The sequence below is a fragment of the Tiliqua scincoides genome, chromosome 3 (assembly GCF_035046505.1).
Source record: "Tiliqua scincoides isolate rTilSci1 chromosome 3, rTilSci1.hap2, whole genome shotgun sequence".
Taxonomy (NCBI): domain Eukaryota; kingdom Metazoa; phylum Chordata; class Lepidosauria; order Squamata; family Scincidae; genus Tiliqua; species Tiliqua scincoides.
The window spans coordinates 94,364,359-94,389,931 of record NC_089823.1 but is presented as its reverse complement, the minus strand read 5'-3'; the positions used below and the strand labels follow the sequence as shown (position 1 = coordinate 94,389,931).

General features: G+C 39.5%; 1 protein-coding gene across 2 annotated transcripts in view; it reads right to left on the bottom strand.

Annotated features, from left to right (window-relative positions):
- LOC136644969 (E3 SUMO-protein ligase RanBP2-like) overlaps nucleotides 1-25,573 on the bottom strand; it is a 39,781-nt gene that overhangs the window by 811 nt on the left and 13,397 nt on the right. The window contains exons 13-29 of one of the 2 annotated variants that reach the window (XM_066621224.1): nucleotides 25,140-25,301; nucleotides 24,418-24,555; nucleotides 24,183-24,329; nucleotides 23,423-23,605; nucleotides 23,258-23,341; nucleotides 21,534-21,669; nucleotides 20,983-21,080; nucleotides 16,431-20,739; nucleotides 15,036-15,113; nucleotides 7,777-7,947; nucleotides 5,376-5,468; nucleotides 3,825-4,027; nucleotides 2,845-3,058; nucleotides 1,841-1,948; nucleotides 1,552-1,697; nucleotides 939-1,212; nucleotides 514-848 (exon numbers count right to left, since the gene is read on the bottom strand). In XM_066621224.1, coding sequence (XP_066477321.1) covers nucleotides 514-848; nucleotides 939-1,212; nucleotides 1,552-1,697; nucleotides 1,841-1,948; nucleotides 2,845-3,058; nucleotides 3,825-4,027; nucleotides 5,376-5,468; nucleotides 7,777-7,947; nucleotides 15,036-15,113; nucleotides 16,431-20,739; nucleotides 20,983-21,080; nucleotides 21,534-21,669; nucleotides 23,258-23,341; nucleotides 23,423-23,605; nucleotides 24,183-24,329; nucleotides 24,418-24,555; nucleotides 25,140-25,301 — 6,879 coding nt within the window. The remainder of the gene's footprint in view (nucleotides 1-513; nucleotides 849-938; nucleotides 1,213-1,551; nucleotides 1,698-1,840; nucleotides 1,949-2,844; nucleotides 3,059-3,824; nucleotides 4,028-5,375; nucleotides 5,469-7,776; nucleotides 7,948-15,035; nucleotides 15,114-16,430; nucleotides 20,740-20,982; nucleotides 21,081-21,533; nucleotides 21,670-23,257; nucleotides 23,342-23,422; nucleotides 23,606-24,182; nucleotides 24,330-24,417; nucleotides 24,556-25,139; nucleotides 25,302-25,573) is intronic. The other variant, XM_066621225.1, reaches the window with a different exon arrangement.

Sequence of the window (25,573 nt, the reverse complement as noted above, 5' to 3'; positions counted from 1 at the left end):
AAGTGCCAACAGAATTGTAAAGGTGTAAAGTGCCAAAATATACCTTTTTCATGCTGTCATTAAAATTAAGCCAACAAGCAAATTAAGCCAACAAGCAAGCAAGTTAAAATTAAACCAATAAGCAAGCTTTAATGCTGTCATCAAAATTAAGACAACAAGTAGGGTGAACCCCACAGTAAATATATTCCAATGGTTTGGTAAAGGAGTTGTCTATTTCATTTCCCTGTACTTGTGTTTTTCCTACAGGGTCAATCTAAAGAAATATACAATGGCTTCAATTCAGAAATGTACATGGGGATATTTGCAATCATATCACAGTTAATTTTTTTAGCCACCAACTTGGGCTAACGGGAACTAAAAAACCAACGTAAATATATTTCTAAAGGAGGACTGCAGGAAACCTTATAGTATTATACGCAACTGGAACCTATAACTTTATTATTAAGTCATAAATAAATCCCTACTGTTCTGTTAATTTTTGTATGTATCTTCCACATGAATATCTGCACTTACCTGACAGACAAAATTTGGAATGATTCTGTGAAAGATGGAGTTCCTGAATCCAAATCCTTTTTCTCCTGTGCACAATGCCCTGAAATTCTCAGCGGTTCGAGGAACAATATTTGAAAACAATTCTATGGTAATATGGCCCAGAGGTTCATCATCAGCAGAAACTTCAAGATATACCACAGGGTTTGTTTCATTTGACAATTCTGCTGCCAGGGATAAATGCTCCTTTTGCAACTCAGACAAGCTTTGCTGACATTCTTCAAATCTCGTCTTGAAAGAATCAGCCAACTCTTGACTTTTAAATCTGACTGCAAGCTGTTCTATTTTAGCTTCACCATCTGAAATGAAGATTCCAGACATTATTCACAATGTCCTGAACAATATATTACACTTGAAAGCTCGGTTAAGGAAAATCTTTATACACTTACCAGCATAATCGGTAGCAATCCAAACCATAGCATTGTTTGAGGTATTCAAGGGTTTTAATTGCATTGTTTTTGAGATTATATGGTTTGCACAGACTTTGAGAACTTGATCTCTCCTCATTAAAACTCTATAGCATTTCTTCTGTGTATGGAAAAGGATTTTTATTTCTCCCACCCCTCGTTCTTTCCACTGATTGACTTCTTTGTCCCATCTGTAAAGTTTGGCCCTTTCTTTAAAGATAATTTCTTCATCTTCTTCTCCAGATTTCACTTCAACCTAGGAGAGCCAAGAAATCACATTTATTCAGAATAGTTACTGTAACCAAAGCTGATTCTTGGCATTAGAGAATTCTGACAGAAAGCAGGATATTCAATTCATTTTATAACTAGTAGAGACATACAGCAGAAGTTATATAATCAAGTTACCCTCAAGAGGTCAGCGATAACTAAGCCCTGCTTCTTGGGAGCTATAAGGTCATTGACTTTCTTCTTCCCTTTGACCAGCAAAACTATCACAGAGGTACTCTAAATACTGCTTCATTCATTCTTACAGCCATGGGTTTATAATTTGTCACAGTGTGAATCAATAAAATAGAAGCAGAAATTAAGATCTTACCTCTGGCAATGATACTATTGGTTCAAAGTGAATTTCATCACTATGTACAACTTCTTCATCACTTCCATCATCTTCATTATCTCCTTTAGCGGCCGGCTGTGCTCCAAATACAGTTGCTCCTGTATTTGCCCACTTGAAGTTTTTGTCTGTTCAGAAGGAAAGAAAATCTTCATCACATTTGTTCATTCACTTCTCCCCCCCCCCAAAGAAAAGATTTCTAAAAGTCAACACAGTTTATTCAGTGACACACCATTGAATAAATGGTCTGAAGGTAGTATATAAATCTTACCTTTGGAACCAAAAGCAAAATCTCCAGAATTATTTGAAGCCAAGTCAGCAAATGACAATCCAGGTGTCTTGCCAAGGGCAAATGAGAAAGGCTTATTTTCTATATTTTCTATATAAGAGAGAACAGAAAGTAAAACAGGCCATAAAATTATGTAGCAGGTCTGGTTTTCTAGTCTTCCCACCAGCAGGACACCTTCTCCATGAGTATGTGAATGACCCATCTCTGGGTCAGAAATATGTTATAAAAGTATGTGACGTGGTGTGACTAGTCTCCTTTATTCATTATTCAGTGGAGCTTACTCCCAGGTACCTGCATACACAGGAGCATATACCTGAGATGTACAGGCCAAAGCACTTTTCCACTAAACTCCCCACAACTCTGATCTCTATGGGAGATAACATTTAAACTATTTTAGGATTATCTATACACAGTACTAAAGAATATAGCAGGAGTTCTTAACCTGTGGGACCTGCACCCCTAGAAGGGGTATGCAGGAGATCCAGGAGAATGTAAACTACTCCTAGAATTAAGAAATTTTGCTTTCGTATACAAGAACAATTTCAAAACATTTTTTATTTTGGCCCCTTACCTACTCTGGGCCAATGCAAGCAAATCATATCTGTTCTTACTGCCCACAATATTTATTGTTTTTGGCTTTCTGTCAGTAATTACAAACATCTACTGAAAATATATCTAAAGAGTTGGCATCACTGGAATAGACAAAGATTTTCAACACTGCTTGCCAGCAAGACAAAAGTCCAGAATTGGTTGGATGCAAAGCATGACATTCATCTGGCTTTTTGGATTTATTCTGTGAATTTGTTGATATTGTCAACATAAAGAGAACCTTTCCCCCCCATATGACTGAACATGCATGGCAAAAAGCAGAACTTCAAAAAAACAAATCAACGTAATTTCAGAAAAATTGTAAACAACTGAAATAAAACGTGTGTGTATGAACTTTTGTAGTATAGGGTTCCTTTCATACATCAAACGTAACATACCTTGGTTTATAGAGGTTGGAGAATTTGAATCACTCTGTCTTTTAGTTGATAAGTCCACAGGTGTATCATCTGTTGCCAATAAAGTCTGTATAGTGTGTGTAGGTTCTGTAGTTGAATCTGGTCCTTCCGTTCCACTGGCTGCTGCAACAGGTCCTTTTTCTTTAGTGGCACACACTTCATCAGTTGAACTGGTTACTTCCTCTATTTGAGCTTCCTGAAGAGAAATTCAGTGTAAAGTTGCTGGGTGGTTTTTGTTTGTTTTTAAACTGTGCTCATATTTTCAGATATTAAGGTAAATTCATATGAAGAATATTAGTACTTGAAAAACAGCTAATTCATCTATGAACCAAGTACATTCCAGGCAGTATAAGTCAGAGAACTATAGAAGTTATCAGTTGTCTTGGTGCCTTCAAGATGGTTTCATAGTATATTGATTCTACCATAAATATGCATTAGAGTTCAAAGGAACAGCAGGGTCATGTAAATTCAGTCTTCTGTTCAAGGAGAGCCATTCTAAGACAGTTATACAAACCAAACCATAATGTGCTATAAGTGCAGTGCAGAAAAATACTTATGGAGCAACTAATTTAAGCTAACTCACATGGATCAAAAACGTAAAAATCCCAAAGATCACTGCCAATGTGTTCTGTGCCCTTCTAAGTCACAGCATGAGAAATACAGGGGGATGAATCTCCATACAATTCAAAATTGTGGCAAATCTCAATGCTGCACAGTGCAAGGGGAATAAAACCACATTCCTGTGCAGGTGAAAAATTCTTCCTGATTAATACAGTACTAGCAACACATAATATTTATACAAGATCCCCACTGTAACAGACTAAAACATGAACAGCAGAAGGGGAAAGACTAGAAACAAACAGGTGTTATGCATCAGGACTGTATGCAAATCCAGTTGCACACGTACTTACATTATTTCAATAAGGTGAGATATACAAGCCTGGATAAATAAAATCACTTACTTCAGCTTCTTGAACTTTTCTAAGTTCTGTCTGGAAATCTTCCAAATTGTCATTGTCTTCGTCAGTATCACTGCCAATACCACAAAGAAAGGTTGGAGGAAGCTTCAGAGTTTCTGCTTTAGCTTTTTCTTCAGGAGTCGGTTTCTTGTCCCAGACAATAACACACTCACTCTCACTTTCTGGTTCATTTTCTTTTATGCTACCTAAAAGGAAAGCACCTTTAAAAGTTTATTGAAAAGAAAAAAAACATTGGAATAAAATAAGGTATAGATTTAAAATAATTGTTTAATGAATTGTTGAATGAATGAATTGTTTAATGGAAAAAGCCTTCCTACTCAGCCCCAGGATGAAATCCAAACCAAAGAAGTTGTCGAAGATCCTGCATCTTTAACACACACACACACACACACACACACACAAACACACACACACACACCCCTCAATATTTTACTACTTCTTGTTTCTCTTGTTACAATACTGAGAAAAAGCTGTGCCTGGGGTTTTCACTTGTATGCGACTTGAAGCTTAGCCTGGACAAGCTGCCTTGGTAGAATACAAGAGCCTGGCACCACCATCTCCCTTGGATGTGCTTTCTAAGAAAGCAGCTGAGAAATGGGATCTCAATTACAGGATCAGCCCAAAATTTATCTCATCACCTACAGGACTATAATCCACTGACAAGCTGTAATAGTAGGCAGAGACTCACAGTAGCATCTGCCCACACCCCCCCCCCCCACACCAAAAAAGCAACTGCATGAGGAAGACAGACTTTAAGAACAATTTGGCCCCAACACACCTCCCATTATAGCCTCTCTTCAGTGGCATTCAAAGGCAAGAATAAAAAGAAAAATGAGCTGTTACTGAGAGACTTGTTTGTTCTTTATTGCTGAAACTGTCATAAAGATTGTTACCATCAATTAGAAGGCTATATTAGTAACAGTAGCTTTTAGGACTAGTCTGTATGTCAAACTGCAGTTGGTGAATGCACTGCACCTAATGCAAAAGTGTTCTTCAAAAATATCAAACCAATACATGCCTTTAGTTTCATAAAAGTCACAAAATGCACTTTAGACATCTCAAAAGGTAAAAAACGATTTGTCTTCCATTATGTACTTCACTACCATTTAACAGCCAACCTTCTCAGTCTTTAACTAAAACTAGGTTTCTAGCAAGTTCTTTCAGGGTATATGATAGTATCCAAGGGATTTTTTTTTTTTAGTTTACATTAGATTCTGAAATATGTGCACATTAAAGCTGCTCTGATTTTTCTAATGCTGCTTAGGGCTATAGAGACACTTAATAATAGTATTAGGCTTTATGCATATTGCAGTAAAAACATTCATGGCAAACTCCGTTTACCTTTTTATTACTGATTTGGTTTTCCAAATCTTTGTTCTGAAAATTACACAGCAACAATGACAGTAATCTGACACATCATGTATTATGTTATGATGTAATTTTGAATCTAGAACGTGGTACAGAATTTCATTCCAATGCTTGCCACATTACAATGCTTCCTCTACTGCCCACTCTTGAAGTAATTTGATTTACCTGTGTCAATTTCCTGTAGTTGTGTATGTTTTTGAGGTTCATCTGGATACAACTTTCCATTAAGTCTTTTCACTGCTGTTTCATAGTCCTCATCTAAAATATGAAAATAGAAGAGGACATTGTATTTATATAGCATCTTCAACGTACATAATGCTTTACAAGGAATGAAAAGAAAGGTTTCTGACTCAAGGAGCTTGCAATCTAGTTAGACACAAGGGAAACAATGGGGTGGGGAGGAAGAAGAGGATGGAGGCAGGGTAAAACAAGAGAAGTGTGTGCAATAGCTTCAGTTTCAATAGGAAATGGGGACCAAGCCTAGTGCCAGAAGGTTTAAGAAAAAAATGGGTTTTAAGAAGAGATTTGAAGGAAGTATCCTTCAGGTGTTCTGGGAAATAGCTTCACACTTAGGAGATGGTAATAAAGGATGGACTTATTTGAGCAAGCAGGAGGCCCTTAAACAGTTGAGGGTAGTGGAGCTGGAACTGCAGAAGTTGCTGCAGAGGTAGAGAGGGGCAAGGTCATAGAAAGCAAGGTGAGAAGTCTAGGTTGGATCTGGGAATGGAAAGGAAGCCAGAGAAGGTATTTGAGGAGTGGTGTGCTGTGGTCAGTGCAATCAGCAATATGACAAACCTTATTAGCAGACTGATAAGAGGACTAAGACAGTCACTGAAAGACCAGTCAGGGGGTCATTGCAGTAAAATGTGATAGACAACCAGGGCACAAACAAGTGTTTTTTTGCCAAGGGGGCAGAGAAGAACAGCTGATTTCTTATAATATTGTACAGGGAGAAGTGGCATTATTATGACACAGGGAACAAAGGACAGAGCAAATACACCAATGCTTTGTGCCTGTTCAAAAAGATGATGGTGACATTGTCAATGGATAGGACTTGTGTTGGGGGAGAAAATAAGAAGTTCAGTCTTGGATATACTGAACTCAAGACAATGAGACTACCAGGCTGAAATGTCAGACAGGTAGTTGGAGATACAATATTGGATGGAGGGAGAAGTTTTAGGATAGATTGGTAGAGCTGGATAGTAAGTGAAAAACCATGGGCTTCAATCAGATTACCCATGGACAGTATCTAGAGGGCAAAGCCAGAGGCCAAGAACAGAGCCCTGAAAGAGAGAAGGTAGAACAAGGAGAGCCTCCATCTGTTGAAAATATTGAATGATTAAGAGCCCATTCCTGAATAGTGTGCGCTGGCTTACCGCCAGGCAAGTGCCTGGCTGGTGCTGGGCGGGTGCCTGGCCTCTGCCGCTTGGTGGTCACACGGACCACTGAGCCACAGCACGGTAAGCATGGGCAGGGGCTAGGCAGAGCGGAGGCGTCCTGGGGAGGGGGGAGGCAGGTGGAGGGTGGAGAGAGGGCAGGGAGGAGGCGTGATGGGGCAGGAGGAGGCGGGGAGAGGGCGGACAGGGGAGGGAAGAGGGAAGGAGGGAGGCGGGTCCGGTGGAGCTCATTTGTGTGGGGCTCGGCCCCCTACACAAACATTTCTACCTTACTGCCAACCTTTTGGTTGGCAGTAAATTGAGTAGCCACAATGCGGGGCTACTTCCCTTACCTGGGAGAGGGACCGAAAGTCCCCTTCTCCCGCGGTGCCACCTGTGTTAGCCTATGGTGCAAAGGATTCAGCGGCAGCCGTTTTTGGTGCCACCAAAGCTGCATGCCAAGAGAGCTTAGGATTGGGTTGTAAGACAGGTAGGAAGAGATCTACTTGAGAATAAAATCATGAAGATATACATCATATATGCAGTCAAAGAAAAGAACAACTGACTGTCAATTGCAGCACAGGTCAAGAAGGATGAGAACACAATAGGAACCTTTTGATTTGACAGCAAGATAGACTTTTATTTTTGTAATGGCAATTTCACTGAACTACGCATAAAAGAAGAGAAAGTCTAGGCAGTGTGTTCCAAAAGTCTGGAGGTAAAGAGCAGCAAGGAGACTGGGCAGTAGCTGGAGAGGGAATTATTCGAGGAGTATTTTTTTGATCAAAACAGTGACATATTTGAATGCAATAGAGGAAATGGGGTTGATTATGTGGAGACGATAAAAGCATTTGAAGCATCCACTAGAAATATTACATAAACCCATCCAATCCATCACCAGTGTGCAAAATTCTCAAGAAAATAGTACTAAATCACAATTGAATTATAAGCATTATCCTGTTTTTCTACTAAAAATGTTCAGGACACCTATAACCCCAAACACATGAAGGTGACTAGTCAGTGTACTTCCATTTCTGTCCAACGCTGCACGAATGCAACGGAGAACAAATGTGTACACCTGTGGGCTGGGCAGAAATGGGTTAACTGACTTTCTGTAAGATTTGGCTAAACATCCTTTAATAGTGCCCTTTAATTCAGAGGATGACCAATTTTCCAAGAATGTTTCTTACCATCATCAGTATCATCTTCACTCAAATAACCAGGTTTGTTCTTGTAGCAGAAGAAGGTTGGCGGTAGTTTAAGTGAGTCTGCAAGAGCTCTTTGTTCAGGAGTGGGTGTTAATTCATATACAATCAGCACATCATCTGAAGCTATTGTATCTGGTTCCTTCAGAATATCAGCTGTTAAATGATAAAATATATGTCAATTGTCTAAGCAAGTTTAAAAGCACTTTAAACAGCAAGGTGAGATACAAATATATTCAGCCAAAAGACACTAAACAACAAGATGTAAATGGGGCAATTTTATTGAAAAAAATTAACACAAAATGAACATTAAGTGTGTTTTGAATCCTATGTACTACTCAGTGATTGACAATTTAATTACAGGCTGAGCCTCCCTAGTCCTCAGAACACCCTCTGGACATGACCAGAGCTCTGCTCGAATTAGGAGGGTTTATGTGCCAACACCCACAGATTTCAGCATCTGTGGGGGTTCTGGAAATGTAATTCCTGCAGATGCTGAGGCACAGCTATAAACTTTTTAAAACATGGATTTAGGATCATATTTACAATAATGGCACCTTTGGGAAAAATTAGCTCAGATATCGATTTTTCAAACTAAACATTATAGGAGTCATAATATGTACCAACCTGGTCACCACAGGCAAGCAAGATTATTATTCAGGTGGGCATAAGTTTCTTAATGAGGGAGAAGCAGGAGCACAATGATCTGATGATCATTTTCAAATCCACCCTCATCTTTGTGCCTGCAATTTTGCTCTGGCCACCAGGGAGATCGCATATTGACTTTGCCGATCAGTATGGCTCTGTATGGCCAGTTAAATCTCTTTTTAGTACCAATCTTTTTTTCAGCCTGCAGATTTCCCTGTGCTTTTTCCCCCCAGCAGGCATTGGGAAGCTCTTGAGAGTGCATTTTAAAAGGGTAGGAGGAATGAGTCAATGTAGTACAATGGTTCACATAACACCACTAGTGCAATGTAGATTAACCAAGGCTGCACTCCTATGCAAACTTACCTGAGAATATATATGTGCCCCGTATCCGTGGGTTTTCTGGAACTGCCACAGATATCTGATCTGTGGATACTGGAGATGCCTTTGGAGGTGAGGGGAGCTGTGCTCTTTGCCTGTGGCCTCTGCAGGGCTCCAAAGGGCAGTTTTGGTCAAAAAAGTCACTTCCGGTTTTCTTGTTTTTCTGGGGAAGCCCTCCTAATGCCTTTTAAAGGCATAAAAAAGTTGCTTTCAGTTTTATGAAAAAGCAGGAAGTTATTTTTTTTTTGGCTGAAGTGACCATTCTGAACCCTGCAGAGGCTGCAGGCAGGTGTGTGGTCTCTCCAAGGCTCTCAAGAGCCTCCAGAGGCAGGACAGGAGGTCCCCCTGCATCCACGTTTAACAGAAACAACAAATACAGGGGCTCCCCTGTAAGTCCCAATGCACCAAGTGGGAGTTTGAGTAAACACGCACAGGATGGGATTTTTGTTTAAAGCACTGGGATAGATGCAGTCAAATTGGACTTAAGCACTGGGTAGATGTATTAATATTTCAAAGCAGTTTACATTCGACACATACATGAAATGTTAATGGCATGAACACAGTAATAGAAATACGTAGTTGTTGGTTTTGAATGCAAATATGCATTTTAAATTTGAGATTTTGTACTTTTATCTAAAGGTAAATATTTCAGAGAAAACAAAATGTAACTTTTCACGACTTGGCAGAACCTCCAAATGAATGGACTTGTCCTGCTTCCCAAGAACTCCTAGCTAATTCCCTCTCTATTTGCTTCATTTTATTGTTTTATGATGACAACATATTTATATATTGTTAGCCACTGTGCGGGGGAAAGGCAGGTTATACATATATTAAATATTCTACCATTTCCTCAGTTGTCCTGTTTAACGTGAAAAAATGAAAATGTAGTAATATATAAATAAAATGCACACAGTGCAGTGTAACTCCAGCACTTCTTCCACATTTCATAAAAAAGGTTCTATTATGAAAAAGGTTTGGCAGAACAGGACTTGGCAGATCCAGACTGAAATGCCCACTCAGCAACAATCTTGGATCAGTCACCTGCCTCAGCCTATCCTACTCCACAGGATTGCTGGGAAGATAAAACCAGATCAAGGGGCAGAAACAGAGATAAAAGTTGTAGATGCTGTCCTGACCTTCTTGGATAAGGGGCAGAATAAAATGAAGATAATAATAAGCTTAGAGAAGCAAGTTTCTTCATAAAGGCAAGAAATATCATAGTTACTGAATATACTGCCTGGATAAGAAATCAAGGCTACAGCTATCAGGCAGGACAATTATTTCACCCAGAAATCATACCTTTTTGCTGGGTGATACTGCTGCAATCAGCGTTCCCTACTGATACCCTAGAAGTGCCAATCACCCAAATGCCAGCACATTTCAGAAATCTTATTTTGTATTTCTAGATATTAATATACCAGACTGCTGCCATACTTTTTCAGATAACCATAACAACTCCTCCAGCTATTTTGTTTCTCATTAACAGCACTGTTTTTACTCTGCTTCCTTTTTCATTTCAAAATGTGATTAACCCAATCAGTCCGAGGCTAATCAACCATTTTGCTTACACTGTACTTGAAAGTAATGCAGGGAAGTTTTCTGAAGTGGAGTTTGTCTGCAACAGTCAGTGCTGGTTTCTGTATACGTACACACAGAGAGAAAAAAGCAGAGCAATGTAAAATGCTTCTGATCTACAATATTTCTACCTATCACGTTAGTCTGGGCATCAGAAGTTCATACTCAATCCACCTATGCAGAGTAACAAAGCTGGAAGAAAAGGCAAATGGATTTTAGTGTGTGTTTCCAGTTCAGAACAATGCACAATTTTTCTCTGAAATGAAAACAGCTCATCTTTACAAATTTCGATGTGCTGAACATGAAAATGACAATGAAATCTGCCAGCTGGCTCTAATTTAGGAGAAACTGAAAGCACTGCTTACATAGGTGGTGGGAAAGTGTACATTTTCCAGTACATGTCTATGAAACTGTCTACTGCAGATCTCTAACAAACTGTAGCCAGTTTTCATTGTCATATTCGTGTCCAGCATCTCAAAAACTAAAATTAATGACTAATTTTCAGGGGCATGACCTTTGTAAAAATATGTTCAGCAATTCCAAAATTTATGTCAAAATCAGAGAGCCCTAATGTGTTCATACTTCCATTTTTAAAGTATCCTGTACCATGGGTTTTAAGTTCCATTACTTGCTGATGCCCGTAAAGCTTACTCCACTAGCTTGCAAGAGAACTCTGATTTCATCTAGTTGCTCAGGTGTCAAAGTATATTTGAAAATGCCAGTGAAAATCCTGAGGTAAAGTAGGTACTCTATAGTGCTCAGAACAAGAGCAACCAGGACAAACAAAAATCTTATGTCGATTCATAAGAAACCAAGTAATAGAGTTGGTATATCTGAAAACCAAAAGCCAGAGAGGTTTAAGCACATCCAAAAGTTTGAGATCTACACATAACATTCAAAAAACACAAGATGACAAGTTCCTTTAAGCACCAAGATCTCATTGGTAAAATGGTGTTTTCCTTTAAGCACCAAGATCTCATTGGTAAAATGGTGTTTTTCAAGAGTTTCAAAAGACTTTCACCAAAAGCTTCAGCCTTGAACACCAACCATATATGGTTAGAGTTGCAACATTCCAGTGAAACCAACATGAAAGCATGACACCACACTGCTGAATTAAACTTCAGAATGACATTATCTATGAGGTAATCATTAAGCTTCTGTATTGATCTCCCAAAACTCTCAGCATTTTACGGCACCAAGCAGTCATAAGGCCAACATGCAACATGCATAAGGCATTTCACCCACATTTACTATTTCAGTGCGCACCAGTATCGGAATGCAAGCCAGATCTTAACTACACATGATTAGAATTAAATGACCCATCACTTCTGTATTTTTGGTGCAAAATGCATGGCTTACAAAAAACCAAAATAAAATAAGTTGTGTTAGGTTCAGTTTAGTAGGATATATGCACTGACTACTGCACATTACCAAATTCGTCAAGATTTGATTTGCTATTCTAGATTGTGTTCAAGGTGCTGTTACAACACAGTAAGATGCAAAAAGATGAGTAACAACTGCAGTCATAAGAACAATTCCCCTCAGTTTTTTAGGCTGCAGCTGTCCACTGAATTCAGTGGGACTTATACATGTTTGTTCAGAAGTCAGACTCCAAATGTCAAAAGTAACAATAGACAAAACTACATAGAGCTCTTCTCCTGAATGTTTGTTTCAACACTGGGAAGTTTAGATCAAATAAAATGCTATCATCTGAAAGCAATGGTTGCTTTCCTTCCCTGAATGAATCTTAAACAGCATACAGGGAAATAGCTGGAAATTGCAGCAGAGGTGCTAGTTTGAAAAGATTAAATACTCAACTGAAAAGACTTTCTGAAAGTCTGTCCTACTGTCCATGCATCTGAAGCCTATAGCTGACTATTCACACATATGGTTTATACACTGTGGAAAGAGGACTGAGATGCTCAGCAATCAAACAAAAAAAATCCTTTCACTCAATTAAAAAGGCCTCCTCAATTAATTGGACAGCATGTTCAATTTTTTTAAATATCAGCACTATAGAAGTCTGGTTGACAAATGTCACTTTAGAAGAGACTTTTTATGCTGTGCATAAGAAAGCCACCTTGGAAGAGGCAGACATATGCACTGTAAAAAGGAATGGTTTTGTCTTCATGCTTATTTATAAGCATCTGTGCAGACTTTAACAGGCAAATGAAAATTTAATTAATCATATAAGATTTCTTTAGATAGTTCACTTCAGGCCAGTACTCTTTGAGGTGCTGGATGGTTTATAGCACAACCATATGTGTCTATTCCAAAGTAAGGTCCATCAAGTTCAGTGGGATTTATTATGTATATGCTGGCAGCCTTAACTTTGTTCTGCTGCCTTCATGGATTTTTGCTACTTTGTCATAATTTTTGGTTTTTACTGTTTTAATGTGTTACTTGCTATACTGCTGTTTATCTTGGGCCACCTTATGTGCTTTTTTTCTGGTTGTATTTCCTAGCAAGGAAAGCGTGACTTAACGAGACAGTGGGCAATTAGACAGTAAGCAATTAATTCTTTTAATGGAATTTAGTTCTGAATAACCCTGTTTAGGATTGCATTAAGTTCAACAGGGCTTACTCCTTACTAAGAGTAATTAGAATCACAACCAAACCAGAAGCACAGTTTCCAACTCTGTCAGGAGCCTCAGAGAGGCTTCCGCTGAGTCCTAGTGGCTCGTGCCTGGGGCATTTACTCCATCAAACCCAATGGTAGGTCTGCAACTGCTTCTAAGGCCTCCCAGAGACCTTACAAGCCATTCTGAGGGCCAGGAAGGTCATGCATGGCCTCCCTGGCCCTCAGATTAGCCTCTGGAGTTAACCCTTCAAAGGTGACTAGAGATGTGCTCCAGTTAAAGGTGCCTTGAACTGTGGATTTCGTTATCCAGGTTTTCGGCATCCAAAGGGGTTCTGGGAGCATAACCCCCACAGATAACAAGGCACCACCTGTATGCAAAAAAGGGATAACAGCAACCAACCACTGGAAAATGCACTATGCTAAGGTGAATAGAGACAGCTGCTCTCCTTCAGATAAATTAAGAGAACCACCACTTAAGATGCCCCCCCATTAATAGTGACAAGGATGATTAGGCAAGGACTTGCAAAACAAAAAACTAGATAATGAAGCACTTCCAAAGAGCAGATCTACATAGTATTACAGCTTTGATGGCAAAGGTATGGAGTATACATCAAAATCAAAAGGCTTTTTTAAATAAAAGTTATTTATACATGCTGATTGTTACAGACATCGATTAGTCTTGCAATGAAGAAAAATTATTTTTGAAACAATTCTTCTTCTGAATTCTTCAAGAAAAATACAACCCAAAACTGAAACACTGAGTATGATCAGTATTGGAAGCAAAAATTTGAGTGCGTACATTAGTTCAGAAAGACTGAACAATTAGCATAATATTCAAGAGGATATTAAAAGTTTATTTGAAGAATACATTTTTCTTGTAGGCTAGGGGTGTCCAAACTTTTTGGCAGGAGGGCCACATCATCTTTCTAACACTGTGTCAGGGGCCGGGAAAAAAGTATTAATTTACATTTCAAATTTGAATAAATTTACATAAATGAATATATCAGAAATGGAATTTGAATGAATGAAGGTCTTGCAATAGCTCAAGGCCTTGCGCAAAGCAAGGCCAGCTTTACCTTTGCTGCCACTGTTGCATCACAGACGTGAAACAGCAAGCAGTGGAGGGGCCCTCGCCCCACAGCTCATGTAAGAGGTTAAACAGTTGGCTGTCATGCTGAAAGCAGTTGTGCCAGGCCAGTGTGGGTTCCAGCAAGTCTCTAGAGGGCCAGAGTCTTACTGGAGACTGGGGGCTCCCTGCGGGCCAGATTGGGAGTCCTCGAGGGCCGCAAGTAGCCCCAGGGTTGGGGTTTGGGCACCCCTGTTATAGGCCAATTCCTGCAGAAGAAATCCTGCAGCAAGGTTGATTTCATTGAAGATCAACAAACTATGGTTTGTTTGGATCAGGACGAAGGCTTGAAGTCTGCACACTGCCTCCTCCCTTAATTTTACTTTTTCCATTGCAGCACCATAGGTGTTTTTTTTAAGCCACAGCTCTGCAGCTCTGCAGCTCGAGAGTAGCTTGGAACTGTAGTTTCATAAATGTGGGTAGTGAAAGAATTAAATGACAGTTCCTGGGTTTGCACAAGCTACAGTTTTTAAACAAATAAAGATAGACATATTGCAGTTTCACATGGGCTGAAAAGGTGAAATATTACTGGCCTGTGATCTCAGCAGACTGTGGGTCATATGCTCAATCCAAACTAAACATACTTTATTGTTCACATGAACCAACCCTCAGTCTCTTGAACTCTTTGTGCCAATCTCAAGACCAGCAAGCAGAACTACGACCTTCTCAGGACCATGAAATCAAACAAAGCTATGGAAAAGTCAATAGCTGAGCACTCAGACAGCACAGGAATGAAACAATCCAACAGAGTAAGGGATTCAAGAATCAGCCTCGTATCACAACCACTTAAAGAGTAATAACTATCTTCCTGCAGCATGCATGTTAATTTGACTACACTTCATACCGTTAAATAGTCAGTTACTTTGCTAGAGTAGGGGAGCTGTCAATGCCTTCCAAAAGTGATGTAACACCACATTCAGTGCAGTGCGCAAATACCTTTACTATTGGGTTGAGAGGGAGATGCGCTGGTCCAGAAGGCCATTGGGTTAGATTTAAAAAGGCTAAAATTAAATCCTAGAAAATAAATTGGGCATATTCAATTAATATTCCTGGGAGGAGCAGGGGCACTACCAAACAAGTATGTATAAAATGTTCATTGTTTTTACATTGTGTACCAAATTTCATATAAAAGATGCAGAGATCTTCCTAGTAATGGTGATTAGTGTTTAATACATCAGAAGTTAACAGTACAGCAGGTGAAATCCTGCTATAAAATTTAAGTTTTTACCTCAGCTGAGGTAAATGTTGCAGACAAAGATTCCACTGGATTAGTGACTGCTTGACTCTTGTTTGGAAACACAATCACATTATAAGTACAGTGACAACTGAAAAACGTGGATTACCAGCTAATCATGTAATATAAATTATATTCCTGTTAAGTTGCATCCACAAAAACTTAACTACTGAACAGCACCTATGCCTCTGTTTATCGAGTAAACTATATGACCAGGTATCACTTCAGATGTCAGATAGCTGGGCCATTTTCCATTGGGAAGAAGTGAAGAGCATAAGTATTTCAGTACCTATATTAATTCCATTTGTTTTGTCACAGCAGTTTCTAACCTGGTGAGTTGTGACCCACCAGCCTGGGAAGCATTGGCCAATGTCCCTTTAATCCTCAGGATCACGCTGCTGCCAGGGACAGGAAGGGGGTTTTCTACTTACTTGCAGCCAGCGCTGTAGTCTTGGCTTGTGCAGGGAGCCCAATACAGGGCTCCTCGTGCCTGCAAAACTTTAAAAAAGGGTACTTCCAGTTTTGCCATGAAAACCAGAAGTGCCAGTTTTCTTTTTTCTTTACACAGGGCTGCTAGCAAAAAGTTTTTAAAAGCTATGTCAGCACCAAACATTGCAGCTTGCATTCTAACATAGAAGAAACTACACTTTTACTATCCATCTTCCCAAGGCCAATGCAGCCCCAAGGTAAGGGAACAAATGTTCTCTTACCTTGAGGAAGCCTTCAGGACTGCCCCACTACCACCACAGGATTCAGTGCATGTCTCATTGGCATCAGCACTGGAAAGGTGGATAGGACTGGGCTCCTACAATCAGAATGCTTCTTCCTACAGTTCAAGAAGCTAGTTATGACTGAGATCCCGCATACCTTGGGAAATGCCTGTCTTCCCACCCCAAAGATTGTCATCTAGCCGCACTACTTTAAGTTATTTTTCTGTACTTCTTGAAGGGTATTAGAATTAGATTGTAAACATTTTAGAAGTTGTATGTTTAGGGATGCATTTTAAGTTGTCAACAGTAAATAACCTTTTTAAATATGGGTAGGTTGGAACCAAGTACACTAGCTTACAAATAAGTTGAATAGCAAGAAATGCTCACCTTCTTCTAGTGTTTTAAATGAGAAGTTAGGAAATCCTTCTGCTTTTGAGGTGGTTACTTGGATTTGTCCTTTGCTATCCAAAGGTTTCCAGCCAGTACTGCTACTTTCGTGAGAGCCGGCAACTTTGCAGCTCATAGAGCCATGTGTGCTCTCTGATCCTCTCTGGGTTGTGGACTGAGACAACAAACTATCACTTTTGTCTTTGGGAGGAGCATTAAAACTGAAGCCAAAGAGAGATCCTGTTGCCGATGTGTTTCCAAACGTGAATGGCTTTGACTTTTCATTGCTAAAAATACTTTTGACAGATTCTGAACCAAACACAAATTTGGGTGGTGAAACCACTGCTTTTGTTGGTGTCTCAAAAGCTCCCAATGCAACTGAAACCTCTGGAGCTTGTATAACAGTTTTTTCCTCCTCTTCCTTTAAATCTGTTCTCTCCCTTGTGGTTTCCTCCAGTACTGCAACAGCAATCTTGCCACAAGGAGATTCTTTTGGGGTATTAGCACGTGAAGAAAGTGGTGTGATTAAGGTGTCTTTTTCTTGAGCATTTTTCGCTTCCTCAAAAATTTGCTTGAAAGAGTCAGCAACATCTTGCAACTTAAATCGTACTGCCAAGAGCTCCATTTTTCTTTCCCCTTCTGCAAAGTCACAAGCTGTCCATGCCCAGGCTCGCTCTGTGCCTTTCATTTGCTGTATGTTCATATCTGGGGTTATTCGATGGTTGGCACAAAGCTTTAATACCTGATCCCGCCTCATGACTATGCGAACTTGTTTAGTGTCATAGTTTTGCAAGATCTTTATATCCCCAATTCCTCTCTCTTTCCACTGGTTAGCATCTTTATCATAGCGATACAATTTAGCTCTGTGACTAAAAACAACTTGTTCATTTTCTTCACCACTTGTTACTTCTACGAGGTCAGGTAAGGGTACCACGGGTTCAAAGTAGTGAGTATCTCTTTCATCTTCTTGGGTAACATCGGACTCCTCATCTGTGCCTACAGAAGCCCTACTTTGGTTCAGTTTGGAAGGAGACTTTGAGGGACTCAGTGCAGATTTGAAACTAAAGTTAAACCCTGCTGTAGACTCCCCAAACCGAAACAGGTTTTTCCTCACAGGGCTACTGGCCCGAGGCAGTGTATATACAGAACTGTCTGTACTATCATCCAGAGCTTCCCCACGCAAGTCATAGTTGTCCCATTCCAGTGTAGGTCCAGTGCTTTCAGAATGTGGTTTTATAACCAGATCAGAAGCATTTGTGACTGAAACAGAGCTTTTATTCTCTTCATCCGAGAGTTTAGTTTTATCATCGGTTAGGAAAGTTTTGAGATCTTTCAATCCGCTTTTCATTTCTTCTGCCTTCTGTATGAGCTCAGCTGTTTTCCCAGTATCAACAAGCTTGTGTGGGGTTTGGAGTGGGATATCCAGCAATAATCTCTGGCATTCTTCAAATTTCTGTTTGAATTCCTCGGCTTGCTCGGGAGTTTTAAATTTAGCTGCCAATTGTTCCAGCTTTGCATCACCATCAGAAAAGTCACTGGCTAACCACATCCACGCTTTGTCTGAGCCAGACAGAGGCTTCAAGTTCATGGTAGTTGTGATCCAATGGTTCGCACAAACCTTCAGGACCTGCTCACGCCGCATGAGCATTCGTAGTTTGCCATTCACTTCATTCTTAAGGATTTTCAAGTTGCCTACACCACGTTCTTTCCACTGGCTAGTTTCTGCATCAAACCTAAACAATTTTACTCTTTGTGAATATAATACTGTCTCATCCTCTTCACCTGTGACAAGTTCCACTTTTTCAGGCATTTGGACAACAGGTTCAAAATGAATATCATCAGTGTCTTCCGTTTTATATGCATCCTCCTCCTTCTCAAGATCAACTGAAGTGTTTGCTTTAGAAGAATGTTTAGCAGTCTGTGACGAAAAAAGCTTTTCACCTGCACCTGAAAAGCCTTTGAAATTTGGATCTTTTTTAACAAACTGGAACCCGTCACCAGCTGATGTTTTTGCAAGGTCAGCAAAAGTGAATGTGCTACTATGCTGGCCAAAAACCAAGTCACTGCTCTGTTTGTTAGGAGCACTAGGAGATTTTACTACAGTTTCTTCTTCAAGCAACTTCTCTTTTTCATCAAGATCTTTTATGCAACTACCTTCCTTGTTCTGTTCATCTTTTGCAACATCCTTACTAGGCTCTTGTATACCAAATTTAAATGCACCTGGAGGAATGGGCATTGAAAAATTAAATCCTCCTTTTATAGACTTAGTTTCAGTATTAGAAGGAATCTGAAATGTGAAGGAAGAGGATTTTCCTTGTTCTGTAGGATGGCCAAATTTAAAACCTTTTGCTGACAGGTCACATTTAAAACCTGTCCCCTGTGGTCCCCCAATGGGTTCTGATAACTTGCTTTTGAAGCCAAATGCAGGTGCTGGAACATTAACAGGAAGAGCTGGAGCTGTACCACATGGATTTGGAGCATGACATGCTGCACAAGTTGCTGAAGAGCTTTCATTCAGTATTAAACATATATCACAGCGCCACTGGCCTTCCTTTTTCGAAAAAGCAGATGACAAGTCACTCTGTGGGATCATTGGAGTATCTGTCTGTCCAAATTTGAATGTGGTTTGGGGAAGGAGTTCAAATGTACTCTCAGGGTTGGGTTTGAAAGGTACAGCTGATTCTCGCGGAGGTGGTGGAGCTTGTGCTTCCCTGTAAGATGGATTTGGAGTATGGCATGCTAGACATGTCTGTGCAGTTATCTTATTTTTGATTAAGCATGTGTTGCATTGCCACTCATCTTTCCTCAATGCATACTGTTCCCCAAATCCATGTGCAGCAGAGATTTCTTTACCAAATGAGAAGGATGAATGTGTGGACCCACTAGTAAAAGTGCTTCCAGTACTCATGGTTTTTGCTATATCGGAACCAGGAAGCTGACAGCTGCCAGTGACAGAGGATGCACCACTCTTAAACTGAAATCCAGAGTTTAGGATCCCAGGCTCTGTTTTACCAGATTCCTTTGCAACTTGAGTAGCTGTTTCTCTTGATGACCCAATGGGCTGTTCGTTGACATTTGTCCCAGAGGATTTTAAGCTATTTTGTGCCTCTTGAAATTTAGTCTTGAATAGCATTGCTTCCTCGGGTGTTTTAAATCTAATGGCAAGTTGTTCAGGTTTTGGCGATTCATCTGCATAGTCCAAGGCATGCCACACAAATGACTTGTCAGACCCAGCATTTGGTTTTAAGGCCATATCAGGATTTATATAGTGATTTGCACAGATTTTCAACACTTGCTCCCTTCTCATAAGAAGTCGAATTTTACCAGTTGTTTTATGCCGCAGAATTTTCACATTGCCAACTCCTCTCTCTTTCCACTCCCTACATTCACCATCAAAACGAAAGAGTTTTGCTCTGTTGCAGAAGATCTCTTCTTCATCTTCCTCACCTGTTTTTACTTCAATCTTATCAGGTAGTGGTACTACTGGCTCAAAATGAGGACCATCATCATCTTCTTCACCACCATGAACACTTCCACCATCTGTTTCATGACTTCTATTTGCTACATCTGAAGTTGGAGTACCAAAAATGGGTTTGCCAGGATCTTGAAAGCTGAACGCATCACCCTTACCAAACCCAGAAGGTTTGAGTTGATTTTGTCCCATTTTATCTGTAAATGAAATGTTTGAAGTACTCTTGCCACCAAAACTGAAGATATTGCGCTGCCCGGTAGTGTGTTCAGCCAGTGGCTTTTGTCCTGTGTATTGATCCTCTTTGATAGGATTGTCTGATGTCAGAAGACCCAAAAGACTGTCACTATTACTGTAGGGCGTACTATGGGACTGTGCTACAACCTGAGGCGATGAAAAAGTAAAGTCACCATCGTTTGACTTGAAATTGGAATTAAATTTGAAAGTAGTTGGCTGAGTTGACTGAACAGGGGTTATCAATGAAGAGGATTTTGCTCCCTCTGCTGGTATAGGCTGCCCAAAGTTAGGCTTCCCAAATTCAATCACCTTTGATTCTGCAGACCTTGAAATTGGAGGTGCTGCTGAAGGTTTTGTGAAATAGCCTGGTTCAGGAAGTGGTGGATTTGTGCTTGTTGGTGGAACACTATAGTTGTAGTAGTCTTCACTGCCTCGAGGAGATAACATTCCAGCTGCAGGAGAATCAAAACGCAGTGGAGTACCATACATTTCTTGAGGAAACATACAAGCAGAAGTGTTTTGCAGTGGAGGAGTATGCATTGGTTGTTGATATGTATATATATGTTGCTGAGGTGTAAGTCTATTCATGGCATAGACAGGAGCCTAGAAATAAAAAGATGTTCAGATTTACTCTGAAAGCCTCCATAGCTGTATGCCACATAAAATATTTTTCATATTTTAATCACTGCATAATCTGTTTTGAATAGCCACTGACTGCTACCCCTTGCCCATTTCATAGCAAGAAAGGGGCATTTCCCAATGCCATTAAAGATTAAGTAGTTAACAGCTTACATACCTATTCCCTGTGACTAAGTACAAAAATGCAGCTGCATCAGCTATGGTTACCTTTGGAGGAGTCACACTGGTGGCTGCTGTTCGTAGAAGATATTGGGAATTATAAGCTGGTGATGGATTGTAGTAGACTGAGGGACCTGTTGTAGCAACTGAACATATAAAAGATAATGGTTAGATTATGCACACTGACAGGCATCCCAAACCAACACATTTTTGAGCAGTTCTGGTATATCATTATATAGCGATGTGACTGATGACAAACTTCTCTTAACACTTGTGACAAGTTTTACATCAGATCTTGAACTTACAGGCTTTGTAACTAACGTTTTTGAAAATATTAAACTTAAATGCCTTTGAACTTAAATGTCTTAAAAAACAAACGTTCTCTCTCAAGAAGGCCTCATTAAGCCATTTCTGCCCAACGTTGCATGTACACAATAGGGATCAAATGTGTACACCTGTGGGCTGGGCAGAAATGGGTTAATAAAAATTGCCTTAGGAATCCTATTACCAATTTAATATTTTTCAAAAATAATCAGCCTGCATCACATCAATCTCCACACAAAAATCAGCTTGAGACCTCAATTTCACCCCATAGTTACCAGTTAATGGTGCTCCATGAAAGTTCTGTGTTCCTTGATAGCCATCTGACATAGTATCTGTTGCATAGGTTTCAGCAGGCCATCGATGCGATAGGTTTGTGTTGGAATTGTTAAGTTTCATCTCTTGCATCTCATTCTATTAATGAGAAGACAGAATGTTACACACCTTTATACCCAACATACTCCCATCATGATATTCCTTCAATAGAACTGGAAGGAAAAGATCCATACATCATGATCTTTCTTTATTATTTTATTCTAATGTCTACAATAATTAGATTTATTATCCAATAGCATAATCTAGTAGCTTGTAATATTATATAAGTGAATATGTAGTAGTATAATAATTTATTAATTATATATTACAAAACTATTATTCTTAATACAAATTTGCATGGACGAAGTTAAGCTAACAAAGCTTCTGCTTTAACTATTCTGAAAATGTGACCAAACCACCAGACACACACACAGGATAATTAGAAAACCAGGACTACCTCAAACTGACTTAATAGAGGATTAAAAGTGTAAACTGCAGTTCTAGTGATCAAATCACTTTTCTAAACATGCCAAGTTCAAGGTTGTATACCAATGCTCTCATCTACAAATAGAAGGCAGTTCTGTTAATGTTGGGGCAGAGAGAAGAGTTGCTTTTTGCCAGTCTCCCTGGAAACCCTGAATGGACCACAGAATACTGCTTTTAAGGGTCCCCCAACCTTCCAGAGGGTTTGGGGTGTGTGTACAGAGCCAATGGGCCAAAGAGGGAGTGAGAAGGTTGGCTTCTATATTTAATCTCATCACCCTTCTAGAGTTAAAATCTTCTGAATACAAAATGCCAAAAGGTATATTCCTTGTTAGTATTTGTTTCAGTGGAAAAATCCATACAAGAGATAGCAATCTTCTCTCTCAATTAAAGGTCTCAGTTATTTCTTTTTCAATTGAGAGAGAAGATTGCTATCTCTTGTTGGTATTGGAAGGAAGGGAAGTAGAGGAACTTCATCAATGTAGGTTGCCTTGTTACAAGGTTCTACTGCTTTCTGTAACACCATTATGAAAATAACTTTAACCGAATTGACAGATACACTTACAGTCCAATCCTATCAGGCTTCATCGCTAGTGGAAAAAGTGTTCTGACAGTGCTAACTGCCTTATAGCAGGTGAGTGCACCCCAGTCCCTGCAGCACCCCGAGCAGTGCAATCCTGGGGATCGCATCACTGCTTCCCCCTGCTGCCTCCCTCCCCTGCAAGAACTTCCTGCGGGTTTCAAACTCCGGGAGAGTTTGAAAACCTCAGCCTTATCCAGGAGGCCTTTGCAACTCCCCCCCCCCCCCAATGCAGTAGTATCCATTTAGGTGCTAGTACACCCAGCGTGGGAAGGGAGAGAAGAACAGGACTGCATTGTTAGAGAATTTATGCATTAATGCATAAATTCTCTAAGTAGCCTTAACTAGAATACTGATACACAGTGTTTTCTGAAAGCTCTTTTCCATACTCCCAAGAATTACTATATTCATAATAGGATTGACTGAGGGTAATCTCTTGGACCCCACTTTAAAGTTTGTCTAGTTTAAGTCATATGTACAACAAAACCACAAATGTGACTACTGTGAGATTTTACTATAATCAATTATAGGCTGTAACAGTTTACTTGATACCAGCGGTTGGAAAAGCCACCTCTCTGACCTCTAGTATTGGATCACAACAGTGTAGTAATCAGTTTTATTTACCTTAATAGATTCTACTTGCTGACAGAGAATTTGAAGTAGAGATTTCTGATCCTCTGCCCAGCGAGGAGGTGTTTTGGGAGAGAACTGGAAAAACAATTGCGCAGTGTTTAGAGTACAGATTAACTAAGATAAAATACCGTTTTCAAATATACTTGTTTGCTATACCTTGTAGCTTTTACTTGGTGATAGTGAGAATTTTGTGGGCGATGGGGTAGAATGTTTAAGTTCCATTTCTGCTGGTCGGCTGAGATCATTGTTTAAGGAAGGACTCCTTTCTTCACCATTGTCCCCAAGTTCTTGCATTACACATTCCAGCATCTCCTTTACTGTTTCTATAGATACAGGTAACTGAAACAAAATTACAAAGTATATGCGGTTTTAGATGCTGTTCAACTATATACAATTAAGTTGGTAATCACATGCATGGCCTTTGCTTAAACATCACTGGATTTCAGAAGTCTTATTTTATATTCTTATCCTACCCAACTTCCAAGAAGCTTGGGGTAGCACTAAAAAAATTCTAGCACCTAGAATCCTCATCCATACTTATCTTTACTATGATCCCATGTTGTAGGCTAGGTCGAGAGCACACGACTTGCCTGAGGTCACCAAGACAGCTTCATGGCCAACGGAGGGCAAAACTAGGTCCCCCAATCCTAGTCCAACAATTTACTCATTATACCACACTGGCTCCCTTCCACGTTACAGAATTCTCTCATATGAAATGGACATTACAATTAAGAGAGTTTTATACAGAAGTCTTGCTTGCTCCTAAACTACCTTCTACTCTCGCCCTCAAATATTTGATGTACAGTTACTAAATTCAATGATTTTCTGGTAGCTTTCATATTAATCAGAAATTCCATTCATAAGTCACACTTTCATTATGCAGGTTTTTCTAGGAATATTTTTTTAAATCATGAACCTTTTCAATCACTGAAGCATCTGTGCAACTTTCATCAATTATCTTTAGGAGATAATCTTTGCTCTTCTTTAGATAATTTCTACATTCTTCTTGTTCTTCTTGTGATAGGCCATCATTCTCCATTTCTTCAGCCTTCCTCTGGAAAATCTAACCAAGAAAAGGAGTCAGCCATGAATGCAGCTTTCAAGAGTTAAGGAAAGAGGAAGACAATCATCTGAAGAAATTTAGCACTTACCAGAGCAAGATTCCAATACGAAACAACATTTTTAATAGATTCAAATGCTTGCATAGCATCATCTGTTTTTCCATCAACAGCATCCAGCATAGCAAATGCTATGTGTGCTTCCTCTTCATATTCCTCAACCTGAGAAGGCTAAAAAAAGAAAGCAATTTCTCAATCATTTGGTTACATAATGCTATTTCTTAATAAAGAATGTTTTACAAAATATAAATCCTTGAAAGTTATTTCAGAATTCCTTAGTAAGTAGATACAACTAGTACTTCCCAATTCCAACAATCGGATTTCCTAGTTATGTGACGAGAACTCCAAAATTATGGACACTGCCTTGGAGCAAACCCCCTGAACATAACAGAATTTATAGAATAAATATTGCACTGCATGTGATCTAAACATCCCAACAGACTGACAGCAAGTCTATATATGTGGGATTTATTTCTGAATAAACCTCACAGTGTTCAAAAGGAATACCTCTCAGGTAAAAGTACTTGTAGGAGTGCAGCCTAAGTACTTGAATTCAGAAGAAAAATAAGCTCACTCTGGCCTATCTAAATAGGACAGACCAACCATCTCTTCACTTCTGGCCCATGGTTTCCCTACTAGAAGATTCAAAAGCATTTGATATAGGAAAAACCACCACAGGAAAAATTCTGCATCTCCCTAGAAGAGAGAATTTCTGTAATTTTCACCTCAGTATTCAATCAGTAATTTTTGATTACCTGAATATCTTCACTGTGAAAGTGCCTGAACAAGGGATCAATTGGTTCAGGAATACTTTTCTTTTTCTTAATCATCTCAAGCATTGGCAAAACTTTCTTCCAATAATACACACTTCGTCCAATGTATTCCCTTTGATCATAGAAGGAATTAAGGCTACAGCCCTATGAAACACAATTAGGGTTAATATCTTAATTTCACAAAGTTGTCAAATATTAAAGCCCTGCTGGCAGTTTCACATTTTTCTATTTAAGATTCAGAATTCCAGCTAAGTTATGGATACACAAGTCTGTTTTGCTCTTTGAAAGCCACAGGAACCTCTGTTGACTTATCTAGATGTTTATTAAAAAGAAAACAGGTAGTCCAATTCTAACCTGCAGAAGTTAGAAGTTCTAACCTGCATGGCCTCCGTTGCATCCAATACAGCTTTGGAACA